Below are 25,778 nucleotides of genomic sequence, written 5' to 3'. Positions count from 1 at the left end.
ATATATTTGTTTTTTTTGACAACTTTTTCGAATCTATGTGTACAGTAATACAAACCCGTTTTTTTTTTTTTAATCCTTTTTTTCATTTCTACATCCCCGACGTTTATCTCAACGTATGCCAGATATAGCAGCGTCTGGCGGAGCAAACCGCTTAATTTCTATAAATTTCAATTAAATTAAAGTAAATGTTGTTTTTATGGATGTCCAGCGCGAACAAAACCCCCAAATACTTGTTGCAAAATTAGCTGATGAAAATTAATTTTTCGAGGGAACCTCCAAATCATACACACTAAAAATAAACAAAAACCATAAGTACAACTCTTATTTTCGTAAAAAAAAAACAAAAAACATAATATACAATTAACGTTTTGAGGTCATACTGATTATTTAAATGAAATCAACTTTATTTATAAAAATATTTTAAAATCATGCTGTATATCTTATATAAAGTGAATTTTGTTTAGAAAGATTTGCTCATAATTGTGTACGCAACTAACTGAAATCTTCAATCATTCAGAGCTATCAGTTTTGTTAATCCAACATGGCGAAAAGAAAACTTGCACGTGCTAAAATGGCAACTCCAAATGAGGAAGAAACAGAAAATGTCGTTGTTTTACCACCTGTTATAAAGTCGGATGAACCTCCTGCAAAAAGGGTAAAATGTTTTGAAAATCTGTGATATGCTCTTTTATTGCTTTTCGTGACTCGTTTATACTTGGACCACGTGTTCGTAAATAATGGCAAATCAAATTCAAATATGCTAAGAAAAAAAAAAAAACAGACTCTTTTTAAAAATTGGGTTTGTATTACTGTACACATAGATTCGAAAAAGTTGTCAAAAAACAAATATATAATAAGTAAATGTTATCAAAGCCAAGATAAGTTACTTTTCTACCAAACTGGATATAATTTCCGTGTTTTTATTCACTGTAACATGTTTATTCAGCTCGAAAAACATAGTGTTTACCGATGTATTGGAAAATTTTAAATGGTGACCGACTCTCTCTTTGGCACCGCAAGTTTGGGAAAAGGAGTTAAAAATAAAATAAAAAATATGCAAAATACTGTTAGAAACCCACCGAATATATGTCCGCCTATGTTACGGTAACATATATTGAGCGAGTTTCTAACAGTATTTTGTCTAGTTTTCCCAAGCTTACCGTATCAAAGAGAGTCGGGCGCCATTTTAAATTTTCCAATACATCGGTAAACACATTTTTTTTCGAGCTGAATAAACATGTTACATTAAATAAAATCACTAGAAAATTATCCAGTTAGATAGAAAAGTAACTTATCTTGCCTTTGGTAACATTTATTTGTTTTTTGACAAATTTTTCGAATCTGTGTAGTAACAAACCCAATTGAATTATTGTCTTTTGTTTTGGTTGCTTGCGCAGTTTACGGACCGTGCTTTTTTGGGGGTGGGGGTGTACACATAGATTCGAAAAAGTTGTCAAAAAAACAAATATATAATAAATGTTATCAAAGGCAAGATAAGTTACTTTTCTACCTAACTGGATATATTTTTTGTGTTTTTATTCAATGTAACATATTTATTCAGCTCGAAAAACATGCAGTGTTTACCGATGTATTGGAAAATTCAAAATGGCGCCCGACTGTCTCTTTAACACGGTAAGTTTGGGAAAAGATGTTATAAATAATAAACTAGACAAAATACTATTAAAAAACAACCGAATATATGTCAACTTATATCACGGTAACATATATTGAGCGAATTTCAAACAGTATTTTGTCTAGTTTATTATTTCTAATACCTTTTCCCAAACTTACCCTCTCCGAGAGAGAGTCGGCCGCTATTTTGAATTTTCCAATACATCGGTAAACACTGCAACTGCATGTTTTTCGAGCTGAATAAACATGTTACATTGAATAAAAACACAAAAAATATATCCAGTTAGGTAGAAAAGTAACTTATCTTGCCTTTGATAACATTTATTTGTTATATATGTTTTTTGACAACTTTTTCGAATCTGTGTACAGTAATACAAACCCCCTTATATATATAATATATATATATATATATATATATATATATATATATATATATATATATATATATATATATAAATAAGCCTCTCTATACATGGCCTGGTACTCCTTGAGCGTTGAGTTCCATGGCGACCAGCATAAAAAAAAACAAGCGTTTTGCTCCCTTCCTGGCGCATGCGCACGTAACATTTTTAAATGACGACTTTTATCTTTTTTTTAATAGCATTTGCGGATGGATATGCTGACATTTGTTTTTTTAATTTCTTTTAAATGGCGACTTTTTATCGACTTTTTTTTTTTTTAATAGCATTTGCGGATGGGTAAAAAACGAAAAAATAACTAAACTGACAGTTTCTCAGTATCTTTACTTTGATAACATTTATTCGTTAAAAATATTTGTAAAAGTGAGAAATTATCAGTAAATGGTTTAGTTATTTTTTTGTTTTTACCCATCTGCAAATGCTATTAAAAAAAAGTCGATAAAAGTCGTCATTTAGAAAAAAATTTAAAAAACAAGTGTCTGTAAAAGTAGGACATTATTAATAAATTAGAGTAAAACTTTTTTTCCAAATAAATAAATAATGTGACAAATAATCGTTTAGTTACTATGTCAGTAAATAAAAAAAAATGTTACTTGCGCATGCGGCAGGAAGGGAGCAACGCTTGTTTTTTTTTATGCTGGTCGCCATGGAATTCAACGCCCAAGGAGTACCCATGGCCTCATCGACATGAGACCATTTCATTTCTCTACTGATCCCGATAGCATAGATATAAAAAACTAGACAAAATACTGTTAAAAACCCACCGAATACATGTCAACCTATGTCACGGTAACATATATTGAGTGATTTCTAACAGTATTTTGTCTAGTTTTTTATTTATAACACCTTTTCCCAAACTTACCATATTAAAGAGAGTCGGGCGGGCGCCATTTTGAATTTTCCAATACATCGGTAAACACTGTATATTTTTCGAGCTGAATAAAATGTGACATAAAAACACTAAAAAAATTATCTAGTTAGGTAGAAAAGTAACTTATCTTACCTTTGATAACATTTATTTGTTTTTTGAAACTTTTTCGAATCTGTGTACAGTAATACAAACCCCATGCTCCAGCGTATTATAAACACCCCAACCTCTCCATGTAAAGAACGGCTTTCGGAATAATCCCCGCCCAACCTCGAAAGCCGTTCTTAAGATGGTGTGGTTGGGGGTGTTCATACTATGCTGAATAAAATAATCCAAAAAGTGAAGTTCAAGCCAAGGTACTTGTACAGTTTAATCAAGACATAAAAAGAATGAAGTTCTCCGAAAAAAAATTTCACTCAATTTCATCAAATAATTTTTCTTTTACAGCGAGAAAACAATTTAGGTTAACCTGTATGGATAGGGTCTCGATATCTCGCCTTGTTCTGAGTTTGGGGGAAAGTCGTCTGACGTAAGTGGTGTCAAGGCAGAAAATTACCCTAACCCTAAAACCCCTTCAGCATGGATTTGAAAAGCATGAGCAAATGTTGTTACAATGAGGCGAAAATTTTCTTACGAGAAAATAACATCTTACGAAAAGGAGGACCTATGTGCATCATTTGTCAAAGACAAATGACAGAAGTAAAAAGGAACGAAAATTATTATTGGAGGTACCCTTCACATGAAGAAATTATTAGCAACCCCAACAAAATTAAGGGGCCCTGGAATAATTGTGGAGATAGATGAAAGTCAGTGTCGTAAGAAAAGAAAATACAACTGAGGGTGCATGATATGACAGAAGTTTTTTTTGTTTTCTAATTATTTGAACTGTTGAATTAAAAAAAACTTTGGTATACCAAAAATTCTAATTATTTGTGGAATTTATTAGGGGGTAAAAAAGTCTAATTATTTGAACTGTTTTTTTTTTTTTTTTTTTTCTTAAGTTAACAACTCTGCACTTTATTGAAGGAGTAATTTTTCGCCTCGACACTGCTCACGTTAGACAATTTTTCCCCAAACTCAGAACAAGGCGGGACGTGAGGACCCTATCCGTAATGGTTAACCACAATTTATGATACCAAGCAAAAGGTTCGATTTTTAGGAAGAAAAACTAGTAATAAAGATGGGGAGGGAGTCTCGGCGCTTTAACTGGAATTATCTCTCCATGGCGTGTTAAAAATTTCCATAATGGTTGACTTCAATGCACTCATAAAAACGTGTTTTTCTGCTGTAAAAAAAACCAAAAAAACTACACGATCAAATTAAATGAAATTTTTTTTTTTGAGATCTTCAGTCCAAAACGGATACATACACTACAACCTTTTTTTTTTTTTTTTCTCGATATTTTCATTTTTTAATGTCTTAATTAAACTGTACAAGCGAAAATAATAATAATAAAAAAAAAAAGTATGCCAAACTTCTTTCCTTTCTTTTCTGATTAATAAATGCTCTCCCGAACATACTGCGTGCAACATCGGAGCTGATGCATATTTTGCCACCACTATATCTCGGTGGCCATGATTTTGCAATGGGGTGCCTCTGTCTCAACTTGTGTACGTCCACCAAAATAAAACCTAAAGCTTGAATTTAACTTGAAAATATTATTGAAATTATTTTTTATCTGCCTTTAAAGACTTTAAATCGCCTTCTAATTTTTAATGAGCATGTTAGTTTGTTAATCATACATGTGCAACGTCATAATGTCTGTGCCGTCGTGGTCTGATCTGTGTGTTCGCTTACAAACTTTTTGCAAATTTGCGTCAACACCACAGCATTTTATTTAATAACATCATAGGATGGCACCTAAGTCTCATTTTCTTTTTTTTTTTTTTATGCCTGGGCAACACCAGCCCCCCCCCACACACACACACACATTATGATAGTAGTTCCTATGGTGTGTATAACATGATAATTTTTTTAAATGTATGATGCAGGAGAAACAACCTCATTTTAGTACCTCTGATTGACAGTACTCAAACTCTGCCTGAACAAAGAATGCTAGCAAAATCAAATTTTTTTTTACCAAACAGAATGACATTATTGAGGTTGATATGCCATAAAGCAAATCAAATAAAAACTTTTAGATTCAAATTTACTCATAAAATTTTTATTTATTTTTAGAAAAAATGGATCAACAAACGGAGGGTGCTGGTGTTTTCCACAAGAGGAATTTTAGCTCAAGCTCGACATTTAATGAACGATATGACAAGATTGATGCCACATACAAAGCGAGGTAAAAGAATATTGTTTATTTTTTTCATTTTGACACGTTCCAAGTTTTGTAAAATTGCATTCTGGTCACAATGTTAAATAACACTTAAAAAAGTTTTTTTTTTCTATTAATATACATAAAAAAAAAATTGAAATTGCTTAAGATGTCTTAGTGATATAAGAGCTTGATGATCTAAGAATCTTTTTAAATTTTAAAAATCTTAACTAAAAATAAGGAAATTATAACTATTTTTATTCCTTGCACATTTGGACATTTTTCCCTCTTTAAGACCTTAGGTGTTTCATCACATTTTTAACACTATTTTTTCAGTAAAAATGCTATATCTTTGTTAAAACAAAACATTAAGCAATGAAATTTGTCATATAAGGGTACTTTTGTGCAAGGAATCTGAATATGGCACTGAAAATTTCTAGAAATTAATGGTTTCCAAGTAATCTGCAGTAAATGCACATAAATATGCAGCAATACCATAAAAATTTCATATATCCATTAACTCAAAGTTGAATTGTAATGCATTTTATGCGCAAGAATTCTAACACTAGGACTGTTTAAAAGTGAATACATTGCAAGATTTCTTTGGTATTAATGTGAATTAACACATGCTTAATAATCCCTACCTGCTTCCCTAAAATATGTGATTCTCACATTTTTAGGCAATTACATATGAACACATTGAAAAATTTGGCAGAAATAGAAAAAATATAAATAAATTTAATATAAAATAATCTTAGATTTTAAAGTTGTTAATCAATTTTTGGTAAAATTCACCTTTCGTCTTCCTTTGTTTACAAAACCATTTGGCGGAAGTGACGTCCAACATATTTTTAGCTACAGATGACCAAACCAAAACTGTATAGAATGAACCCTTTTTTTTTTTTTTTTTTTTTTTAATTCAGTCTTTATTTGAACTTAATGGACTTTTTTTTTTCATTTTTTTAAATATTTATGAACTGTTTTTCCCCATTAATGTTTACCTAACTTTTATAATAAAAGTTAGTTTTATTTAAAAAAAGACTTTTTTTGTTTTGTTTTGTTTTTTTTTCAATTACATTATAAACTTTATTTGAATTTTTTAACAAACTTTACATACATAAAATCTCGTTACAAAAATCTCATTTTGAAAAATAAATTTTGAATTTTTTTTTATTGTAAATTGGTTTATCATTTTATTTTATTTTTGTAAATTTTTTTTCCAGATTTCATGATGAAATTTCTCATAGGGGACTTGTACTAAGTTTCTAAGCATCATGGGATCACAAAATGGCCATTTCATAGCATTAACATTTTTATCAAGTTTTTCCTAAAAACTCTGAAAATATATTGTGTAGATTATTATTTATTAAAACATGTGAAAGGATATTCAATTCTGAACAAAATGGTGGGATTTCGAGGAATTAGTGTTTTGGTTTTTGAATTATGACTAATTGAGTTCTGAAGTTTTAAGATGGGGGCTGATTGTTTGTATTACTTGCTTTGATTGGACTATTGTTCTCATTTTGAGTTATTTGTGCAACGTTTCAGTCAATGTAGCCTTCGACCTTTGTCAAGCATGTTGGTGGCAATCTTGGAAAAAGGAGAAAAGTTACTGGGTTCATAGATGGTTTCATAATCTTGGAATCTTTTGGGGTTTTTTTTTTTCACTGTAATTTTGTATGTGTGAAAAAAAAAAAATTGGTGGACAAAGGGAGATAACTCTAAAGTTTTACAGGAGATTATCTGCCTTCCACCACTTTTTTAATTTTTTATGTTTATTTATTTTTTGCTAAGAAATTTATTAGCTTTAACCTTTTGTATGCTTAGTATTTTTGGTTTTACATTTTTTTCACTGTTTGACTTTAAAATTGTAAACCAGATTAGTCATTTCCGAAACTGAATGGGTACATACTGAAATCTTTGAGATATTGATTTCTTACATTTTTAAGTGTTATTTTCTTATCCACGATCTGAGGCAATGCTGGATAGCCTTGCTAGTTTAATATATGGCAAATAAACTTTATTGATTTGGTGGCATTTTGTTTCTGTAAATTAATGTGTCTTTGGTGAATGGCACTGGAACTGTTTATTTTTTAAGTGGAACTTTGACAAAAAAATTAAATGTTGTTCTTTGTATTCATTAAATATGGAACAACATTAACTTTTCCTTGCCCGATTTACAAAAAACCATGAGGTGCAATAAATCAAATGAGTTTAGCAACTGCAGAAAAAAAGTTTTACTACTATATTACTGATTAAATAAATAAAATGGCTTTAAGCAATAAACCAGTTTCAACTTAGGGGCAAAGTATCTGTTTTTATGGAAATCACTCCAGATAAGCCGTTTGATATAAGGAGCTAAAAAAAAAAAATACCGCTTCAGAGTAAAAAAAAAAAAAAAAAGGCGACAGTAAGTTTAGATGGATGGACGCAGATTCAGAAAACGGCAATCCCCCCACCCCTCTCCTGTTGTTTAAAACTTCACTCATGTGAATGTGCAGATTAAAAGACAAAATAAGGGAAATGATACTACATTTCACCTTTTCTGTCCTTGGTTGGTGAAGGAGAAATTCATTTAGTTTGAAACAATTTTTATTTTTATCCCAATCCAGTGTTTCTTCTTTGAGTTGGATTTTACTCCATATTAAAAACCAACTAATTTTGCCTTCGTATATTGAGGCAAGTAAATGGAAACATTGCAATTGGATGTTTTTTTAAAAACATACAAACTTATATAATTTACCTATGTCCCAGTTGATTTATTTTTGGGGTACTTATTCAGTTTACAACTCAATCTCCTGAAACTTTGTGTTTTCGTTTTTCGGCAAGTTACGTTAGCATCTGTTAGAAGCCAAGTTTGCATGAAGATCATTAAATCAAGAAAAAAAATTTTTAAACAAAAATTGTTTTTTTTCTCATTAGCAATCTTACATTTCATTTCCATTTTCTCTCAGGTTTATCTTCCTCCATATCATAATTTCTTTCATAGAGCACCACCCCCACCCACCTCTCACTCCACAAGTCCAGGTTAGCTACATTTTATGATCCCTATAAAACAAAATTTTTTCTGGTCTGGTCACTAACTTGGATTTTTTTGTATTGTATGCATTTTACATGTATGTGTATGTGTGTGTATGCATATGTAAGTACATGCTTATATGTTTGCCTCTATGTGTGTATACATGCGTATGGGTTATTCCAGCCCAATTCATCCAGCCCCGACACACCCCCTCTTGGATTTTTTTCATATTTACACCATACAAACTTTGGGTTAAAACTAAGAGAAATCTGCAATTTCAGCCCAGTTGGATTTGAGGAACATATTTTTTTTCACAGTCGGTTTCGCCCTGGAAATCAAAAATTGCTATCTCATGACGTAGAATTTTCGACCCCCAGCGTTTTACAAAATTTGCATTTTTGTTGCAAAGAATAAAGCTCTGGAGCTAAATATTCACACAGATAAGGTTTTGAGGGCAAGGAATCCAGAAATCATGGTTAGAAAGATGGCAAATGAGAGGAAGTACCTTATTTTTACCATTTTAGGTGGTACCGCAGCACTTTTTTAGAGCTTGTTTGGGGCGATATTTTGTTGAGAAAAAAACATAACTGTGGTGCTTTGCCAGACTTCTCCTTTGGATTTTTAAAGTGACTTTGGGTTGGAAATTACAAAAATCAAATAAAACCTTTCGGCATATTTGACATTTCCAGACACTAAAGCCTCAAAATTGGCATTTTTATAAAAAGTTAAGGACTTTTTGGTGAATTTGGCAACAATCTAATCTTAAGCTATGATCAATATCTAGAGCTGAAAAAGGACTTGGATCGACCCATTAGAGCCCATTTTCATGATAGAATGTCAAATTATATCATATAAAAGGATATGGACAAAAAATAGTCGAAAATAAAAGACTTATGCATAATCTAGTTTATCGTAAGAAAAACTGTCAAACAAATATAAAACAGACATTTGTTATAACTCCAACTATCGACTTAATCTGTCAAAATAGTCCTGAGTCTTATTTTTCTCCTCCTCGGTGATGAAATATGTTCTACCATTCACTGAAATACTTGGGGTCTGCACTCTCATAACGACCTTGCTCAGTGGAATATAGCCTCGATCCCTATTAGTTGGCTAGTGGAATTTATGTGATGGTCCATGTGGATGCAGGAAGTTGCAAGTAAGATCTTTCTCTTCCCTGTTGTCACTCTCAATCAATGCTAACCACCAATATCCATCAAAAATGCAAGTAATGTAGTCATTGCATTTGAGCAACTCCAGAGTTTCATCTAATGGCACAGGCATGTCCAGGAAAGAATGATCGATAAAGATCGTTGTGTCAGCACTCAATTGCTTGCCCTGAATATTAAACTGAGAAGCTGGTTTGAAATAGTGACAGCTCCTTGTACCAGGCATAGTATCTCCCAGTTTATATCTCATTTGAAGTTTCTCTCAAACTGAAACCATGTCTTCTTTGCCGATCTTTAGAAACATGATACCAGTGATCGATGATCTGCAAAAATCTGCAACAGCATGAAAGGTGAGTATTTGGTCTTTTATTGGCCTTTGCAAGCTGGCACGGAGAACTTTGCGTTTGACAGCCCCACCAATTCCATCACAGGGTGATTTGCCATGGCTAGTTGCAAAAAATGCCCAAGTTGCATCAATTCCAAAATCTGATGAGTGATGGCAAAGGTTAAGAAATGCTTTGAAGTTTTTATATTGGCCAGCGCAGCCATCGCTGAAGTACTCTACACTCTTGATCCAGGGAAATTTCTCTTTGATGTACAACATCACCATTCTTTGTAGTTCATGCACAAAACAGGTGTCATGCTCAAGGTCATCTGAAATGATGCATAATGAGATCTGTTGAAGTTTTCCATTGTTATCTTTGTAATAAATTACCACTGGATGCATGGTACACTGGTCTTTGTTCTAGTGATATCCCTGGATCTCATCTTGCACCACGTAGTGATAATTTTCCGCAAAGTCCAGGAGAAGGATACATTCGGTCTCAGTTATTTCTTCTCTTTTTTAGATACTGAGCTTGGCGCTTTGCTGTGAAGGAATGGGTCGTTAGATTATCAACATTGTATACCAATATCTCTATGAAGTCATCTACATCAGCCATCTGTGTCCATAGCATTGTCCTATCCACACTCTCCCACCGATTATATGACATCTCACTGTCAATTTCCAATTCAGTAAATTTATCTCTGATATACTTCTCTAGAGCAGGGAAACCTGGGCATTTAGGACAACGGTGGACCATACATTCAAGACTATCGGTGTCGCAAACTACCAAGGCCATCAAATCTTTGTAAGTGATATTAAAATTGGGACTTTCAGTTGGTAGATTAGCAGCACTCTCATCTCTGGATTCTTCAGCTTTCCTTCTGAGCTGAGTCTTGACAGTTAAAACAAAGCAGTCAACAAGCAATTTGCCGTTTTGATGGTGGGTACAAACACAAACTGAATGAGAACCTGATGTCAAGATGGTGACACACCATTTTGGACGGAGCTCACAGAACTTTGAAAGACCTATTTTGTGTTCAGGATAGCTTTCTTTGTAAACTACATAAAGCTCCTTAAGATTGCATAATAGCAGCCATTTCTGGACATGAACTTTGTTACCGATGCTCACAAAATCTTTCGCTCGAGGCATTAACCATGAAAATTCATCGTCCTCATAGAAAGCCAAGACACAATTAATAACCTCTTTTGAGAGACCTCTCCCCTTCTTCTGTGGCAATGAAAGAATACCTCGATCCTTTTTCAGTTGCCGTGCTTTCACGTACTATATATTCAGAGACATTGAAATATTCAGACACCTTTTTTCGAGACCAACTTTCCGGAGCTAAAGTCATCAACTGGATCCTCTCACTGGTTTTCATTTCTTTATTCTCAAGTTTGGCCTTCATTGCATCCAACGATCATCATCCTTTGCCTTTGCCACTAAATCCATTTGACTCGTTTGGCTGCTAATAGGGCTTCCTAATTCAGGGCTAGAGATGTTAAGGACTTTGGCAGCTGCCTCTACTTGCATTTCATAGCTTCTTTCTAATTTCTCTCTGACAATATTGATTTTTGTGTGCTTCTGCATTCTACCGGTTTTTATAGGGGATATATCAAACATCATTAGAATGTCATTCAGTTTCTCTCTCTTTTGCTCAATTTGTGACTCATTTTCAAGGTCTTGATTGTCACTTTCTTCTGTTTCACTTGGATCTTCTAACTTCTTGGCAGCTGCTTCACAGTGACGGCAAAGCTTCCAGCCAGGAACAACATGGTAGCCCTTCTGCTTTAGCATCTCAGCCATGTCTAACTTGATAGCACGATCACCCTCTATCTTCTTTTTGTGCTTCAAAAAGATGTTGCAGCACTTTGTATATTTTTTCTCAAAGTAATGCCCCAAATGAGGTTCGTGATACCTGCAAATGTTAGCAACAGTTTCATCAGTGAGTGTGACACCAGCTCTTAATTTGAGCACAGTTCCTACATCATGCTCTAATGCAGTTATTGGTGTTGAAAATGGCTTCAGATTGTGGTGACATGCACTCTTCATTAGTAATCCAAACGAACATTGAGGAGCACTTGTCATGGATGATGTATATCCTCCCTCTCGTTTCCTTGATTCAGAAGACATTCTTAATTTATTGCTCTGGAATAATTATTACAATCTGATAATAAAAATTATAATAATTCACAATGAGCAGAATATGCAATACTCAACTGCAACATTAAGAGATTTACAGACAGTATAATACACAAATAATGTAACAGTAGCACATTCTTGATCAGAAACAAAGGCACTGTAATCAAAGAAATGAAATTTGCAAAAAGTAATATCTATCTTCTTAGTTTCTGACCATTCAAATTTGATAATGAAAAAAGAATTTCTAAAGTGTGAAATTCAACTGTATGTATTTCAAGGTGCTACAGAACTGCAATTCTGGGGTATAAGAAATTCTATTTTAACCATTATTATGCCTTGAGGTAATAATTTAGTAAGAAACCATAAAAAAGTGACAGGAAACAAACTTGGATTATTGACAAACTTAGAAGTTCACACCAAAGAATGCATTATTAGATCAATGCAACAAGTAAATAGCCTGAAAGAGAAGAAAATTAATCATAGCAGCGATGAAATATAACTATGAGACTATCATAACTAGCTAAAGAGACACACCCATTTATCAAAAAGGGTTTCATGTAAAAGTGTTTCTATGCTGAAGATTACCCTTTACAAATATATATCATGTTTTTGAGAGCCACAAATGTTGACTTCCCTGTTTGTCTTTGACAGTATTTAACATCACGCTCAGGTAATAACTCTGAACAAACTGTGTTGAAAATGTATCACCAGAAACAGAACAAAATTGATCAATCAAAAACATAACAGCAAAAAATCATAGCATGAATTCTCTACTTCACAACTAAAGTAATGCCATTTTGAGTGAAACTGATCAAGAAAAAGTATACCGATTTGAATCAACATGAAACAATCAGAAGTCAATGTAGTGTCTTTTGAGTGAAACTGAACAAGAAAAAGAACATTTAAATCAACATTTGAAAAAAGAAGCATAGGACATTATTCGGGTATCATATCATAGAGGAATTTGCTCTGACACTCAAACTTGATTACTCAGGTGGACATGATTCTGAACAGCTTAAATGCATTGATTGAAAGGATTTGCTGATTTAATGGTTTAGAAACCATGATCCAACTGTCCAAAAATTATGAACTGCACGGCACGATTGTATGATGTGTGCCTGAAGGTATAAATAAAAAGCACAATATCTTATTCCCACTGACTTTTTGGTAAACTGAGTCGACTCTACACTACCCCTAGTCACAATTCATCAACACATACAAATTAAAGAATACTGTTATCATGATCAGTGCTATTCTACTGCACATTTTCAATTAGATCATAAAAGAGAAAAGAAAAGAGAGGGTCAGCATGATAATGAGCAGAATGTTATGCTTCAAATGAAAATGTGACTTCATTCATATCTGAATGTTACCTTACATCTTTCCTCTAAATTTTAAGCTGTTGCTATCTGCAAATCAAAAGATAATGGCCAAAAGTTGTTTTTTTGAAAAACTCAAATGTCCAAAACTTGTACATAATTAAAATTGCTGTCCAAATGTCCATATGTGTGTCAAAAATCTTTTATTTTCGACTATTTTTTGTCCATTTTGACTGAAGTAGGGGTGCATATCCTTTTATATGATGTAATTTGACATTCTATCATGAAAATGGGCTCTAATGGGTCGATCCAAGTCCTTTTTCAGCTCTAGATATTGATGATAGCTTAAGATTAGATTGTTGCCAAATTCACCAAAAAGTCCTTAACTTTTTATAAAAATGCCAATTTTGAGGCTTTAGTGTCTTGAAATGTCAAATATGCCGAAAGGTTTTATTTGATTTTTGTAATTTCCAACCCAAAGTCACTTTAAAAATCCAAAGGAGAAGTCTGGCAAAGCACCACAGTTATGTTTTTTTCTCAACAAAATATCGCCCCAAACAAGCTCTAAAAAAGTGCTGCGGTACCACCTAAAATGGTAAAAATAAGGTACTTCCTCTCATTTGCCATCTTTCTAACCATGATTTCTGGATTCCTTGCCCTCAAAACCTTATCTGTGTGAATATTTAGCTCCAGAGCTTTATTTTTTGCAACAAAAATGCAAATTTTGTAAAACGCTGGGGGTCGAAAATTCTACGTCATGAGATAGCAATTTTTGATTTCCAGGGCGAAACCGACTGTGAAAAAAAATATGTTCCTCAAATCCAACTGGGCTGAAATTGCAGATTTCTCTTAGTTTTAACCCAAAGTTTGTATGGTGTAAATATGAAAAAAATCCAAGAGGGGGTGTGTCGGGGCTGGATGAATTGGGCTGGAATAACCCGTATGTGTGTATGGTTGCATGTGTGTGTACATGCATATGTATGTTTGCATGCATTCTGTGTGTATGCATGTATGTATGTGTTTATTTCCATGTGTATGTGGGGGTGAAGAGGGCTCCTGTAAGCCGTGGTGAAGGCAATCCCTCTCTGATTTAAAAAAAAAAACAAAGCGGGAGACCAGTACCTGCATTAAGCTGGTCTGCAGTTTGACTTGTTGCTGGCTATCTTGCTCTTGCTTGTTGCTGGATCTCAACATTTTGAACTGAGAGAGAGAGACTTAACTGTCGTACAAAGCTAAAACTCTGTAACATCATCTTTGTATAGATACTCCCTCAGGCATTTGTTTATAAAAATAGTCCTGTGGCGATGGAAAAGTTGTGACGCGTGTAGGCTTGAAATGCTGGAAGCATATAACAATTGATCTGTCATCATTATATGTATCTGTTTGTGTATGTATATATGTTTACATACATATGTATGTATATATGTATGTGTGTATATGTTTGTGTTTATATGTATATATATGTTTGTGTTTATATGTATATATATGTTTGTGTGTGTATGTATTTGTATATATGTGTATGGATGCATATGTATGATGTATATGTAGTTAAATGTATATGTGCATATTTGTGTGTGTATATTGTATGTATGTATATTACGTATTGTTTATATGTTTATAGATATGTGTGTATGTATATATGTATGTATACCAATGACCATCTTCATGTCATGTCGGCTTGAGCATGTGAATTCGCCGGTAGGACTTAAAAAAAAAAAAAAAAAAAAAAAGTAATTTTTGGGCTCATGGACTTTTAAGTGTCTGAAGAAATGTCACTCGTCTGACAAGACGTTGCAATCATCATCAGCATGTATAAAAAAAAAAGTCCAGCCGACCTGTTGGATTTTGTTTTTTGTCTGATTTCTAATTCTATTCATTTGTAAAATAATGTATGAAATTTTATCATCATCATTGTCTACAGCAAGAGTGTGAGTCTTATAAAAAACATTTTACTTAAAAAAAGTCCAGCCGTTTTAAACGCTGACCAGTTGGATTTTGTTTTCGTCTGATTTCTATGTCTATTCATTGGTAAAATTGCACAAACACTTTGAGTGACTTCTCTTCTACAAATTGTGTGTATTGGATTGTTTTTCTTTTTTATTCATGTTAAATTCATTTAATCGTACCCATCGTCGTCGTCATCCTGATCACTGAGGATTTATGACGTTTGGAACGCTCCTTCATGTATATTCTACATGTATGTTTGTGTGCATGTATATGAATGTATGCATGTATGTGTGTGTGCATGTGTTTATTTGTATGTGGGGTGGAGAGGTCTCCTGTAAGCCGTGGTGGAGCCAACCCCTCTAGGAGAAGCAAATCTCTGATTAAAAAACCATAAAGCTGAACACCAGTACTCGCATTAAGCTGGTCTGCAGTTTGACTTGTTGCTGGCTATCTTGCTCTTGCTTGTTCTCAACATTTTGAACCGAGAGAGAGACTTAACTGTTGTACAAAGCTAAAACTCTGTAATAACATCTTTGTATAGATACTCTCTGACATTTGTCGAAAAAAAAAAAAAGAAAAAAAAAATCCTGTGGCGATGGAAAAGTTGTGACGCGTGCATGTAATAACTGATCTGCCATCATTATATGGATGTGTGTACATATGTATGTATGTATGTGTGTATGTATGTTTATATGTGTACATATGTATATCTGTGTGTGTGTGTATATATATATGTGTGTATATATATATATATATATATAGAGAGAGAGAGGTATGTATATATGTATTTGTGTGTGTATGTATATATATATATATATATATATATATATATATGTATTTGTGTGTGTGTGTGTATATATGTCTATGATCGTCTTCAGTATCATGTCTGCTTGTGTGCAAGTCGCTGGCAGGACTGAGGGCGTGGCACTCATCTGATGACGTTGCAATCATCATGTATGTGTGTGCGTGTATATATATATATATGTGTGTGTGTGTGTGTGTTTATATGTGCCCACTATTGTAGCCAAATTACCAACCACCTCTCGTTGGCTATACCTTATTTTCCTGCTACCTCCCCTCACCCTGTGCACACATTCTCTTTATTACACCAACAAAGACCAAAAGTATACAAAAATTATGTTCTTTTAAAAACACTTTTTTTCAAAAGACATACTTTTGTATTCCTACATGTCACCAAATAGGAAAGAAAAGATATAAACATATACACTTTTCTTATTGATTTTGTATACTAGGTTGGTGCAAAAAGTGTTATTTTTTGATGTTTAATTATGTATATAAAAACGACATTATTTTTGCACCAACCTAATATATTTATGCTTACACACACATGCACATTTTAATAAAAGCCTCAGTTTTAAATATGATATTGTTCACTTTACAATATAGCTGTTTTAATTTCGATAGAAAATATAAAAATCTGTTGGATATCATGTATTTTGTTTAAAATCCAATATTTAACTTGTACTTCAAATTATGCTTTTAAACAAGGCCAATAAATATGTATCACTAAAAATAAGATGAAACTAATATATATATATATATATATATATAAAAGCAAAAATATGTGTTAGTGTGTGTCTGTGTATGCCCGCCAAAGGCTTTTTTCGCTGAGCTTCTCGGTCGGTTAACTCTTTAAAACTTTTTATATCCTGTCTAAATCATAATGTCTACGACTTAAGAATGGGGGTCGCGGCTATCTTTAATTTGCCCGACTTTTACGCACTATTTTTGAGATATTTTTCAATTGCTGCATCTTCGTTACGCTTTTCAGTATAAAAAAAAAGCGAATGATGGGGTGGGGAAACAAACTGGCTTGCAGTGTAAAACTAGGTCAAACATCACGCAACTTTTTCACACCTGTCAATTTTACTTAATAAATGTTAACTTAAGACACTCATCACTTTCTCTCCTCTCGTAGCCGAGATGCTTAGGTCTCGGCGTTTTTTTTTCCACCTTCGCGTCAAGGTTTCGGGGTTCAATCCTACCTTCCTACTAAAACTTTTTTTTTCTTTTACACCTCCAAACATCCGGCCAACCTTTTTTTTTTTTTTTTTTTTTTTTTTAACTGTTGTTTTGATCTAAACCCCCCCCCCCAACACACACACACACACACACACACCTCCAAACACCCGGGCAACGCCGGGTACCCCCGCTAGTAATTAATAAAACAGTAAATTTGTGTAGTTATCTATGTGAAATAGAATTGTCTCCCTTGACACCTTTGCAAAAAATAAACTGAAATGCCATCCAAATATAATTTTGCTTTATGGTTATAATATTAATATTTTCCTAATTATCACAAATTTCTTATTTTCAGAACCCAAAATGGACCATAAAGATGACTTCAGAGTTGTAAATGAGGTAATTATTAACATATTTTAGATTTCTAACTGAGAAAAAATGAACATAAAAAAAAGTTACACAATTTTCTTAATGAATGGAGGCCATTTTTAACTGGCAAATTTTTGTTTTAAACTATCAATTCTTTTGAAAAGAAGTTCATATTTTGTTGCAAGAAACTTCAATTATTTTTATAAATATTAATATAACAATGATCAAACATTGTTGCAAGATTTTAAGTGCTCTTTGATCTATATGATAGTGAGCCTATGTTTGGCATACGTTGCAATATGAAGAGGAAGTAGAAGGGAGGGGAATGAATTTGATGAAAACAAAACATGGAACTTGTATTGCTTTCAGTCAGCATTTTTATCCAAATTTATTTTATGTTGATATTGATAGTCTACATCAAAAAAAAAATATATACTCAGGATAATTAGTTGCATTTAAATATTTATCTATAGAAATTAAATTTAAAATTGGATTAAAAAATTCTCTTTTAACAAGTATTGAATGATCATTTGGGGGAGAAGTTAGACCTTTGTATATGATCATAGACTATAAAACTGTCTATGGCAACTTCTGATTCAACTAGAGTTTATTTATGCATTCATAGTATAAAAAGAGACATGAATTTGTAAGCCCCCCTCTCTTCCTCTAATCTTACTTTTACACCATAACAAATTTTACTAAAAAGGTTTACATGTAATCACCTAAATGTACATAGGACTACATTTTCAATTATTTTTACTTATATAAATTACCACTTGATCAGTACCGAGGTCAATACAGCTAGTACACACACACACACACACACACACATACTAGCAGGCTGCCTGGCATTGTCCGGTCATAAAATACACTTAAATGATATTTGAATTCATGCAGATTTCGTATTTATTATTGTACAGCCAATTCTCTATTGATTATTATATTGTACCTAATATATAGTTGTTTCAAAAGTTAAACAAAAAATATGACTTGTGTGCCATCAGCTAGAATCAAAATCAAAACACAATGCTCCAGCGATATTGACTACCATGTGGACTAAGGAAACCTGCATATCAAAACATTAAGTATTAACCTAGTGAATATGCATGTATAGAGGATTTATGTAAGTTGACTTAGACTTAACAAGTTCCAATTTTTAAACTTTTGATCCCTTAGCAACTATTTTTACTGGTTAAAAACCAAATCGAATTTGTTTCGACAGGTTCGAATTCCTTATATATCGAGTTTCATGTGTGTAGACCAAAAATAGATAGTGGTTTGATATAGACCGTTACACATACAAGTTCACTTTTATGATATATATATATATATCTATAATGCTCCTCACCTTGAGTTGAGCATATTGAGAAGTGATACACGAATTACCATTAGTGTATAAGCGACGCTCTTTGTGTAAACAAATCGAGCGACAGTATTTCGGACGATGTCAAAACATCGTTAAATTCACTACTCGTTCAGCGGCCGCCAATAGCGTAATGGTTAGGAGCCTTGACTGCCATACAGACAGTCGGGTTTCAATCCTGGCTTGAGGTGGTTGCCTGTCTAGCCGCACTGATGAGCTGTGAAACAGCGAAACAGTACTGTATGTGGATGACTATAATGCTCTTCACCTTGAGTTGAGCATATTGAGAAGTGATACACGAATTACCATTAGCGTATAAGCGACGCTCTTTGTGTAAACAAATCGAGCGACAGTATTTCGGACGATGTCAAAACATCGTTAAATTCACTACTCGTTCAGCGGCCGCCAATAGCGTAATGGTTAGGAGCCTTGACTGCCATACAGACAGTCGGGTTTCAATCCTGGCTTGAGGTGGTTGCCTGTCTAGCCGCACTGATGAGCTGTGAAACAGCGAAACAGTACTGTATGTGGATGACTATATATATATATATATATATATATATATATATATATATATACAGATTTATACATAAAGGGGTCAAAATTGAAAAAAAAAAAGTTACGTTTAGCAGGAGTAAATCAAATAAAGCACATGTGGAAAAAAAAATATTAAAGTCGCTTAATTTTTAACATTTCTCATCCATCTGTTAATAGCTCCAATGGTAATTAAACTGGAGTACTAACTAACGATTAAAGTTTGGGCGCTAAACATTTTGGTTTTAATTCTAGCTAATGGCAGTGGCACCCAAGTCATATTTTTTTGTTTTTATAACTTTTGAAATCATTACTATATATTGGATCACTATAATAATCAATTGAAAATTGACTCTAATAAATATGAAATTTGCATGAATTAAAATATATTTGTACATATTTTATGACCAGACTATACTGGGTCGGCCTACTAGTATGATATATGTATATATCAGAAGAATAACCATACCATCCCCCCCAACACATTTTGCACCACTTTTATGCCCTCTTCTAAAGAATAGAAACAATAAACCCTTTCTTCCACTTTTGATCAAAATCCATTACATTATTTTTCATTCTAAAAAATGACTAAAATTTAAGGCTTAAGTTTAAAATATTTTCAAGAAAAATTTGACAACATACATGGTCTGATAGTTGATTTGCAAATATGGAATGTTGTCATCATATTTGGGCTGGTAAATCTTTGTCCTATCTGAGTGTTCTTGATAAGGTGCAAGAACATATTTGTAATTTGATTGACCTTCACCCTTCTCTGCCACCTCTCTCTCTCACTCTCTCACTGACGTGATGTTGCTAGTCTAAATTCTTTTTTTTTTTCTAGATACTATTAGGGCATATGTTCAGATTTATATATTCCCTGCTTCTTTTATTTCAGCTTGTTTTGGTGGTCTTGTGGTCTTCATCAATTCCATGTTTTGATACTTCATCGTAATACTGCTTCCTATTACAGTAGCTTCTTTTAAAGAATTTCAGTCTTAAGAAAGTTTCTCCCTACTGACTGTTTTCCTCCTACCCATAGCTTTGGTCTTTTCAAGACTAAGGTCAGTAAATATCTCTTGTCTTTGCAATAGGTTTCATTTTGGCTAGGAACAAGGTGTAGTGTCTGTTCTGATGCAGCACTTCACTTTTTCTGTCCTCAGTCAATGGACGAGAAATCCTTCTAGATTGAGACAATTTTTATTCTTATCCAGAATGCCTCTTTTTGAGAAGCTGGATTTTCCCTACATTAAAAATCGACCTTGTGTCTAACTCTGTCCACGTGAGGAGGCAAGTAAATAGGAATAATCATCTTTTGTTTTTGTTAGCTGCTGCTGCTGCTGCTGGTTTCAAGTGGTAGCAAGTGGTCTCGAGTAATTTCCATTGAAATTCAGTAAATCTTGATTGGGTGATATTGACTATGGAAGGGAAAACGGTGTCATGAGAATTTATTTGAGGGAAGTATCATCAGTTGTGACATTTCTGTCTTTTACAGATTATTCAACAGATGCACAGGTGGAATGACCAAAAGCAACCGGCTTGTAATGCAGACACTGGCCTTTGTCTAAAATCTTCCCAATATTAAAAAAAAAAATCTGTGAGATATACATTTTAAACCATTATGAAATAAAATATATTCCAAAACTCACCTAAAGTGATCAAATAGTTTATATATATATATATATAGCAGTATAATAATTCTCCAAGTTCCAAATGCCAAGTTTTCTCAGTTACAAAGATTATAATCTACACTATATATACTCTCGAACCAATAAAAAGGCATTCATTGAGCTTAGACTTTTTTCTAAATTTATATAAAAGATTTTTTTCATTATAAAATACTTTGAGAAAGTTTTATTTTTAATCCATTATGATTGGTATATACAAACTGGGTATGTTTAAAGTAAATGATTAGCCTATATATATATATGGCCTTGTATGTCTGTCTGAGGAATGGTCTTTATCAAACTTCTCCTTATGGTGTTATTTATAATGTTATTTGATTATATACTGTACTGTATTTTGTTACTAATTTTTAATGCCGTATCACGGGGTTCTACTATATAGAGTATTTCGACATGTGGAACAAATTTAATTTGTTCTTTAGCTGGTAAAAAGAACAGCTAAGGGGTCCAAAATTTTTTAAATTGGCACTTGACAGGCATAAGTTGACTTGCAGTGCTCTTCTATGCATGTGTAAATATACATTTTGCAGCATTGTTTTTATATGCATAAAAATGGTACAGAGAGCTATGTTTTGGTTTCAGTTCTAGCTGATGGCATCTAAGTCATTTATTTAAAAAAAACTTAACTTTTGAAGTTCTATATATTGGGTACAATATAATAATCAATAGAGTATTGGATCTAAACAATAAATACGAAATCTACATGAATTAAAATCTTATTTAAGCATATTTTACGACTGGGAAACGCTGGTCGGTTTACTAGTATTATAAAGAAAATCATTTTTAAGCAACTAATCTGAATTCATGGACATTACAACATAAATCTAATAAGTATGAATTATTGTTGGGTTATCTCCTTTGTTTATTGAAACATTTTTCAACAAAATAGCAGGTGAAATAAAATTTTATTTCATTTAAAAATATGACTTGATCAATTTACTTGGTTTTTGGAATATATTTTTGTTTTATCACAAGTACATACATCATACAGAGTTTTTTTTTTTTTTAGTTATTTTTAATATAGGGGGATTCTAGACAAGGACCAGTATCTGCATTAGGAACTGGTGTTTAATTTTCAGTCCTTCCATCCTCCCTGCATCTGTTGGGTAATCTGCTGCATACCGGAATGTCACAACAGGGTAGAACTGATAACATTTCCCTCAAATATATTCTTACAAAACTTCTTTCACATTCATAGTCATCTCTAAATGGGAGGTTGTGTCTATTTCATGACCCTTAAAAACCCTCTACTCCAAAGAAATTGAAATTCAAAGAATATTTATCAATTGGTGTCTAAAAAATGAAGTATTTAAATTTTCATGCTCTTTCATAAAGATAAATACAGCCTGCATTTCGACCTTTTATGCTTAGCAGCTGTGTCCTGCAATTCATAATGATTTTTTTCATTAGTTTACAAGTGAATCCTGTAAATACAAACATAAACGTACCTGACTTATACTTTCTTGAATTAAAAAAAAAAAAATCGATGCCTGTTGAAAATCTGTTTCATTTAATGTTTTTTTTTTTATTTACTTTCAATTTGAATTAAGTTTTCTTTCATATTTGTCTCTTGCAGATTTGTGAGATGAGAAATTGTGATAAATGTATATTTTTTGAGGCTCGTAAAAAGAAAGATTTATATATGTGGTAAGTAATGTTAAAGCAGATTTGCAACATTTTTATTTCTTTATTATATTTTCTTTTGTTCGTGTCAAACTTTGCTTGTATTAACTTCTGTGAATATTCTAGAAATGTTCACAGTTCCGTAATGGCTATGTTGGTCTAACAGATGGTAAGAGGATTCAGAGAATTATAGATGAGCCCAGGGATTACATGGTGCACCCCATCTCTATCACGGATTAGGATTTTATCTAATAATGCCAATCTTTTTTACTAGTGACAAATTCTTCAAATGGTGCAAGTTTGGTGACCTCTGTATCAGAATGTGCAGTTCAAAATATTAAGCAGGATCTTTTCTTATCCAGGCTGAAAAACACAATGCCACATCATGCTAAAATATTGACAAACTAGCAGGGCACGTGGAAATTCCACGAAATGAAATATATTTAATCAACAAATATGTTTTAACAAGCAGGACCCATTAACCCCCCTAAAAAATTACAGTACGATTGTTATTGGTAGCCAATTCCCAACGTCATGTTAAGAACGGTTTTTGGAATAGACACCCTCAACCTTCGCATTTTTAGAACGGCTTTCGGAATAGACACTCCCAACCATCAAAAAGTACTTGTCTCTGCCAAATTTAATTGGGATTTTTGTAATCAGCATATTCGAAAACCTAGAAAAGATATATTAAAAAAAATTGTGCAGGTGGAGCTAATGTAAAAATTTGCCCACAAAAAAAAAAAACAAGGTATAGAGCAACGCTAATTGGTTAATATGTTAAATTTTTCTTTTTTTTTTCTTTTTTAGCATGATTGTAATCTGTAGATAGCAACGACAATCGGTTAATGTTTAATTTAATTTTTTTTTTTTTTTAGCGACGTGAATCGGTTAATGTTTATTTTTTTTTCAGCATGATTGTAATATGTAAAAAGCAACGACAAGCAGTTAATATCTAATTTAGTTTGTTTTTTTTTTTTTTTAGCAAAATTTTCTTCTATAGAGAGCAACGCCATATTGTATAATTTCTGGAGCATTTTTTTTTTATTTAATATAGAAGTGGATTCCGGAATATATCAGGTATCAGCCAATCAAAATGAGCAGAATTTGAGAAGGGAGAATTTATTATTTTTGAATCGGGGGGAAATGGAAAGATTATATTATGTGTATGCATGTAATAACCAGTTAATGGCGATGCAAGCACAATATCGGAGGAAAATATAAAATTTGGCCCTGTCTCAACTAGTAGCGGTGGGCGCATTTAATATTGAGGAAGAAAAATAATAATTGTGGTGATTATGATGGTGTTGCTCATTGGATGTAATGTAGCATTTTATTATCATGAGTGAATATGGCAGAAATGGTGACTGGAAGCTACAGAAGATAGTGGTTGTCAAGGTAGATGTATTGAATTTTTATGTAGCATCTGTTGTTGCGAACCTACGGTACTTTGATCCAGAGGGGAAGTTCTGCATTCAAAATATTATATATGGAGATAAATAGTTCTAAATAGCATAAAAAATTAATTTTGTACAGAAAACATGCAGCAAATATGAGTTTATTAACATTTCTATGAAAATAGTGTCCATTGTAACTAATCTAAATGAGATAAATTAATAAGTACTAATAAATACTCAGAAAGTAACATCGTGCTGCACAGTTTAATACAAATAATAAAATTACATTGAAGGAGACAATCTTTAATTTACTCCTTCATACAATGTTCTTTTTTCCCCGTTTCTTTTGAATGTTCCCTTTTTTATATAACCCTTTGCTGACTTCTTTCTTCGCTGAAGAACTGCTGCACATTGAAATTACTACATATTCCTTTTTCACACAATTAAAACAATCATATTATAATGATGCTTAAAAACAAGACTACAAAAGCAAAATCATTCTCCTATTCTTCTCCAGGGTTGCCAAATTGACTTTTTTTTTTAAGCCAAATTTTGCGAATTTGATGTTCAAAAATTATACTTGTTTTTTTTTTTAAAACATATACTAAGGAAGGAACAAGATAAATGGCATCAAAATAATTTTGTTTGCTGAACATATCCTTCATGGAATAATTTTACGTTTATTTCTGATCAGATTCTGCAAAATCTATGAACAGAATCTATAAATAAAACTTACAAAATAGAACCCAAAAAGCTCTGGTCGTATTACCTCAAAACTTACATCTGGTCAGTCTTTAACTAAAACTTATGTTCAGATTATTCAACAGAAAGGTGAAGAAACCTCATTCATAATTAACAAATGTATGAAATTGTGGGCACTGGCTGGTAAAAATGTGCTTTAGAAAATCTCACGTAATTATACAATCATGTCTGCTAAATGCAAGTTGGGGGGGGAGTAATTGTTGATTTCCCATCATACATTCCTGTCTGGTTGTTCTATTCTGATGTCTTTTCAGCATTAAGCTAATTGGTTAATACCAATCCAATTCGTAATCGTTCTCTTCTCCAAACTGCAATTAGTCAAGGGGAGATAAATCAATCATTAACAGAAAAGGCTATTTTCTATATAAACGAATGATTCTTGGCAAATGGTAAATTTGTTCAGATTCATTTGGCTTTTCTTTTCATACAAGTAAAACTATCGATATAATATCTAAACATGTCTACTAGTAGGAGTACTTGGTCCAGGATGGGTTCAAGACATATACACACACTTGAACCCTTTAATAAGTAAGATTCAAATGATAATATAATAAAGCAGGCAAAGACATACTTTTATAATGAGAATAGTTGTTTTGAAAATTTCAAATATATATACGAAACTGATATCTTTATTCTATTCAGTTAATGTCACTTTTCCTTTGTTCAGGAGTTAAACATTGTCTGATATTAAGCAAGCTTAATCTCCACTTATTATGGTTCAGCAAGTCAGCAGTCTTTAAATTCTACTCTATGCAGTTTTGTCAGTATTTATTCAAATTTTGACCCAAGTTCTCACATCATGTGGGCATCTTCCAGCATGGTTACGGATGCAGCTGGAAGACGGCCAGTCAATTGTCTGCAGATGACAAATTTCTTCATAAAAATAATAATTTATTTATTAGTATTGTTTTGTTCAAACACTTGAAAGTTTTCCTTGGTTGTTCTTTGTGCTTCTGTAATGGTT

The 25,778-nt window shown here is 32.7% G+C and overlaps 1 protein-coding gene across 1 annotated transcript in view; it reads left to right on the top strand.

Moving 5' to 3' along the window:
* Positions 1-491: 491 nt before the first annotated feature.
* LOC145259636 (ribosome biogenesis protein BRX1 homolog) overlaps positions 492-25,778 on the top strand; it is a 67,124-nt gene continuing 41,837 nt past the window's right edge. The window contains exons 1-4 of the mRNA XM_080117293.1: positions 492-655; positions 5,098-5,209; positions 17,440-17,483; positions 22,609-22,679. Of these exons, the coding sequence (XP_079973419.1) occupies positions 542-655; positions 5,098-5,209; positions 17,440-17,483; positions 22,609-22,679 (341 nt within the window). The 5' untranslated portion in view covers positions 492-541. The remainder of the gene's footprint in view (positions 656-5,097; positions 5,210-17,439; positions 17,484-22,608; positions 22,680-25,778) is intronic.

Source organism: Euprymna scolopes, chromosome 3 (genome assembly GCF_053919585.1).
Source record: "Euprymna scolopes isolate OS-2025 chromosome 3, ASM5391958v1, whole genome shotgun sequence".
Lineage (NCBI taxonomy): Eukaryota > Metazoa > Mollusca > Cephalopoda > Sepiida > Sepiolidae > Euprymna > Euprymna scolopes.
This window is presented reverse-complemented; position numbering and strand designations above follow the sequence as displayed.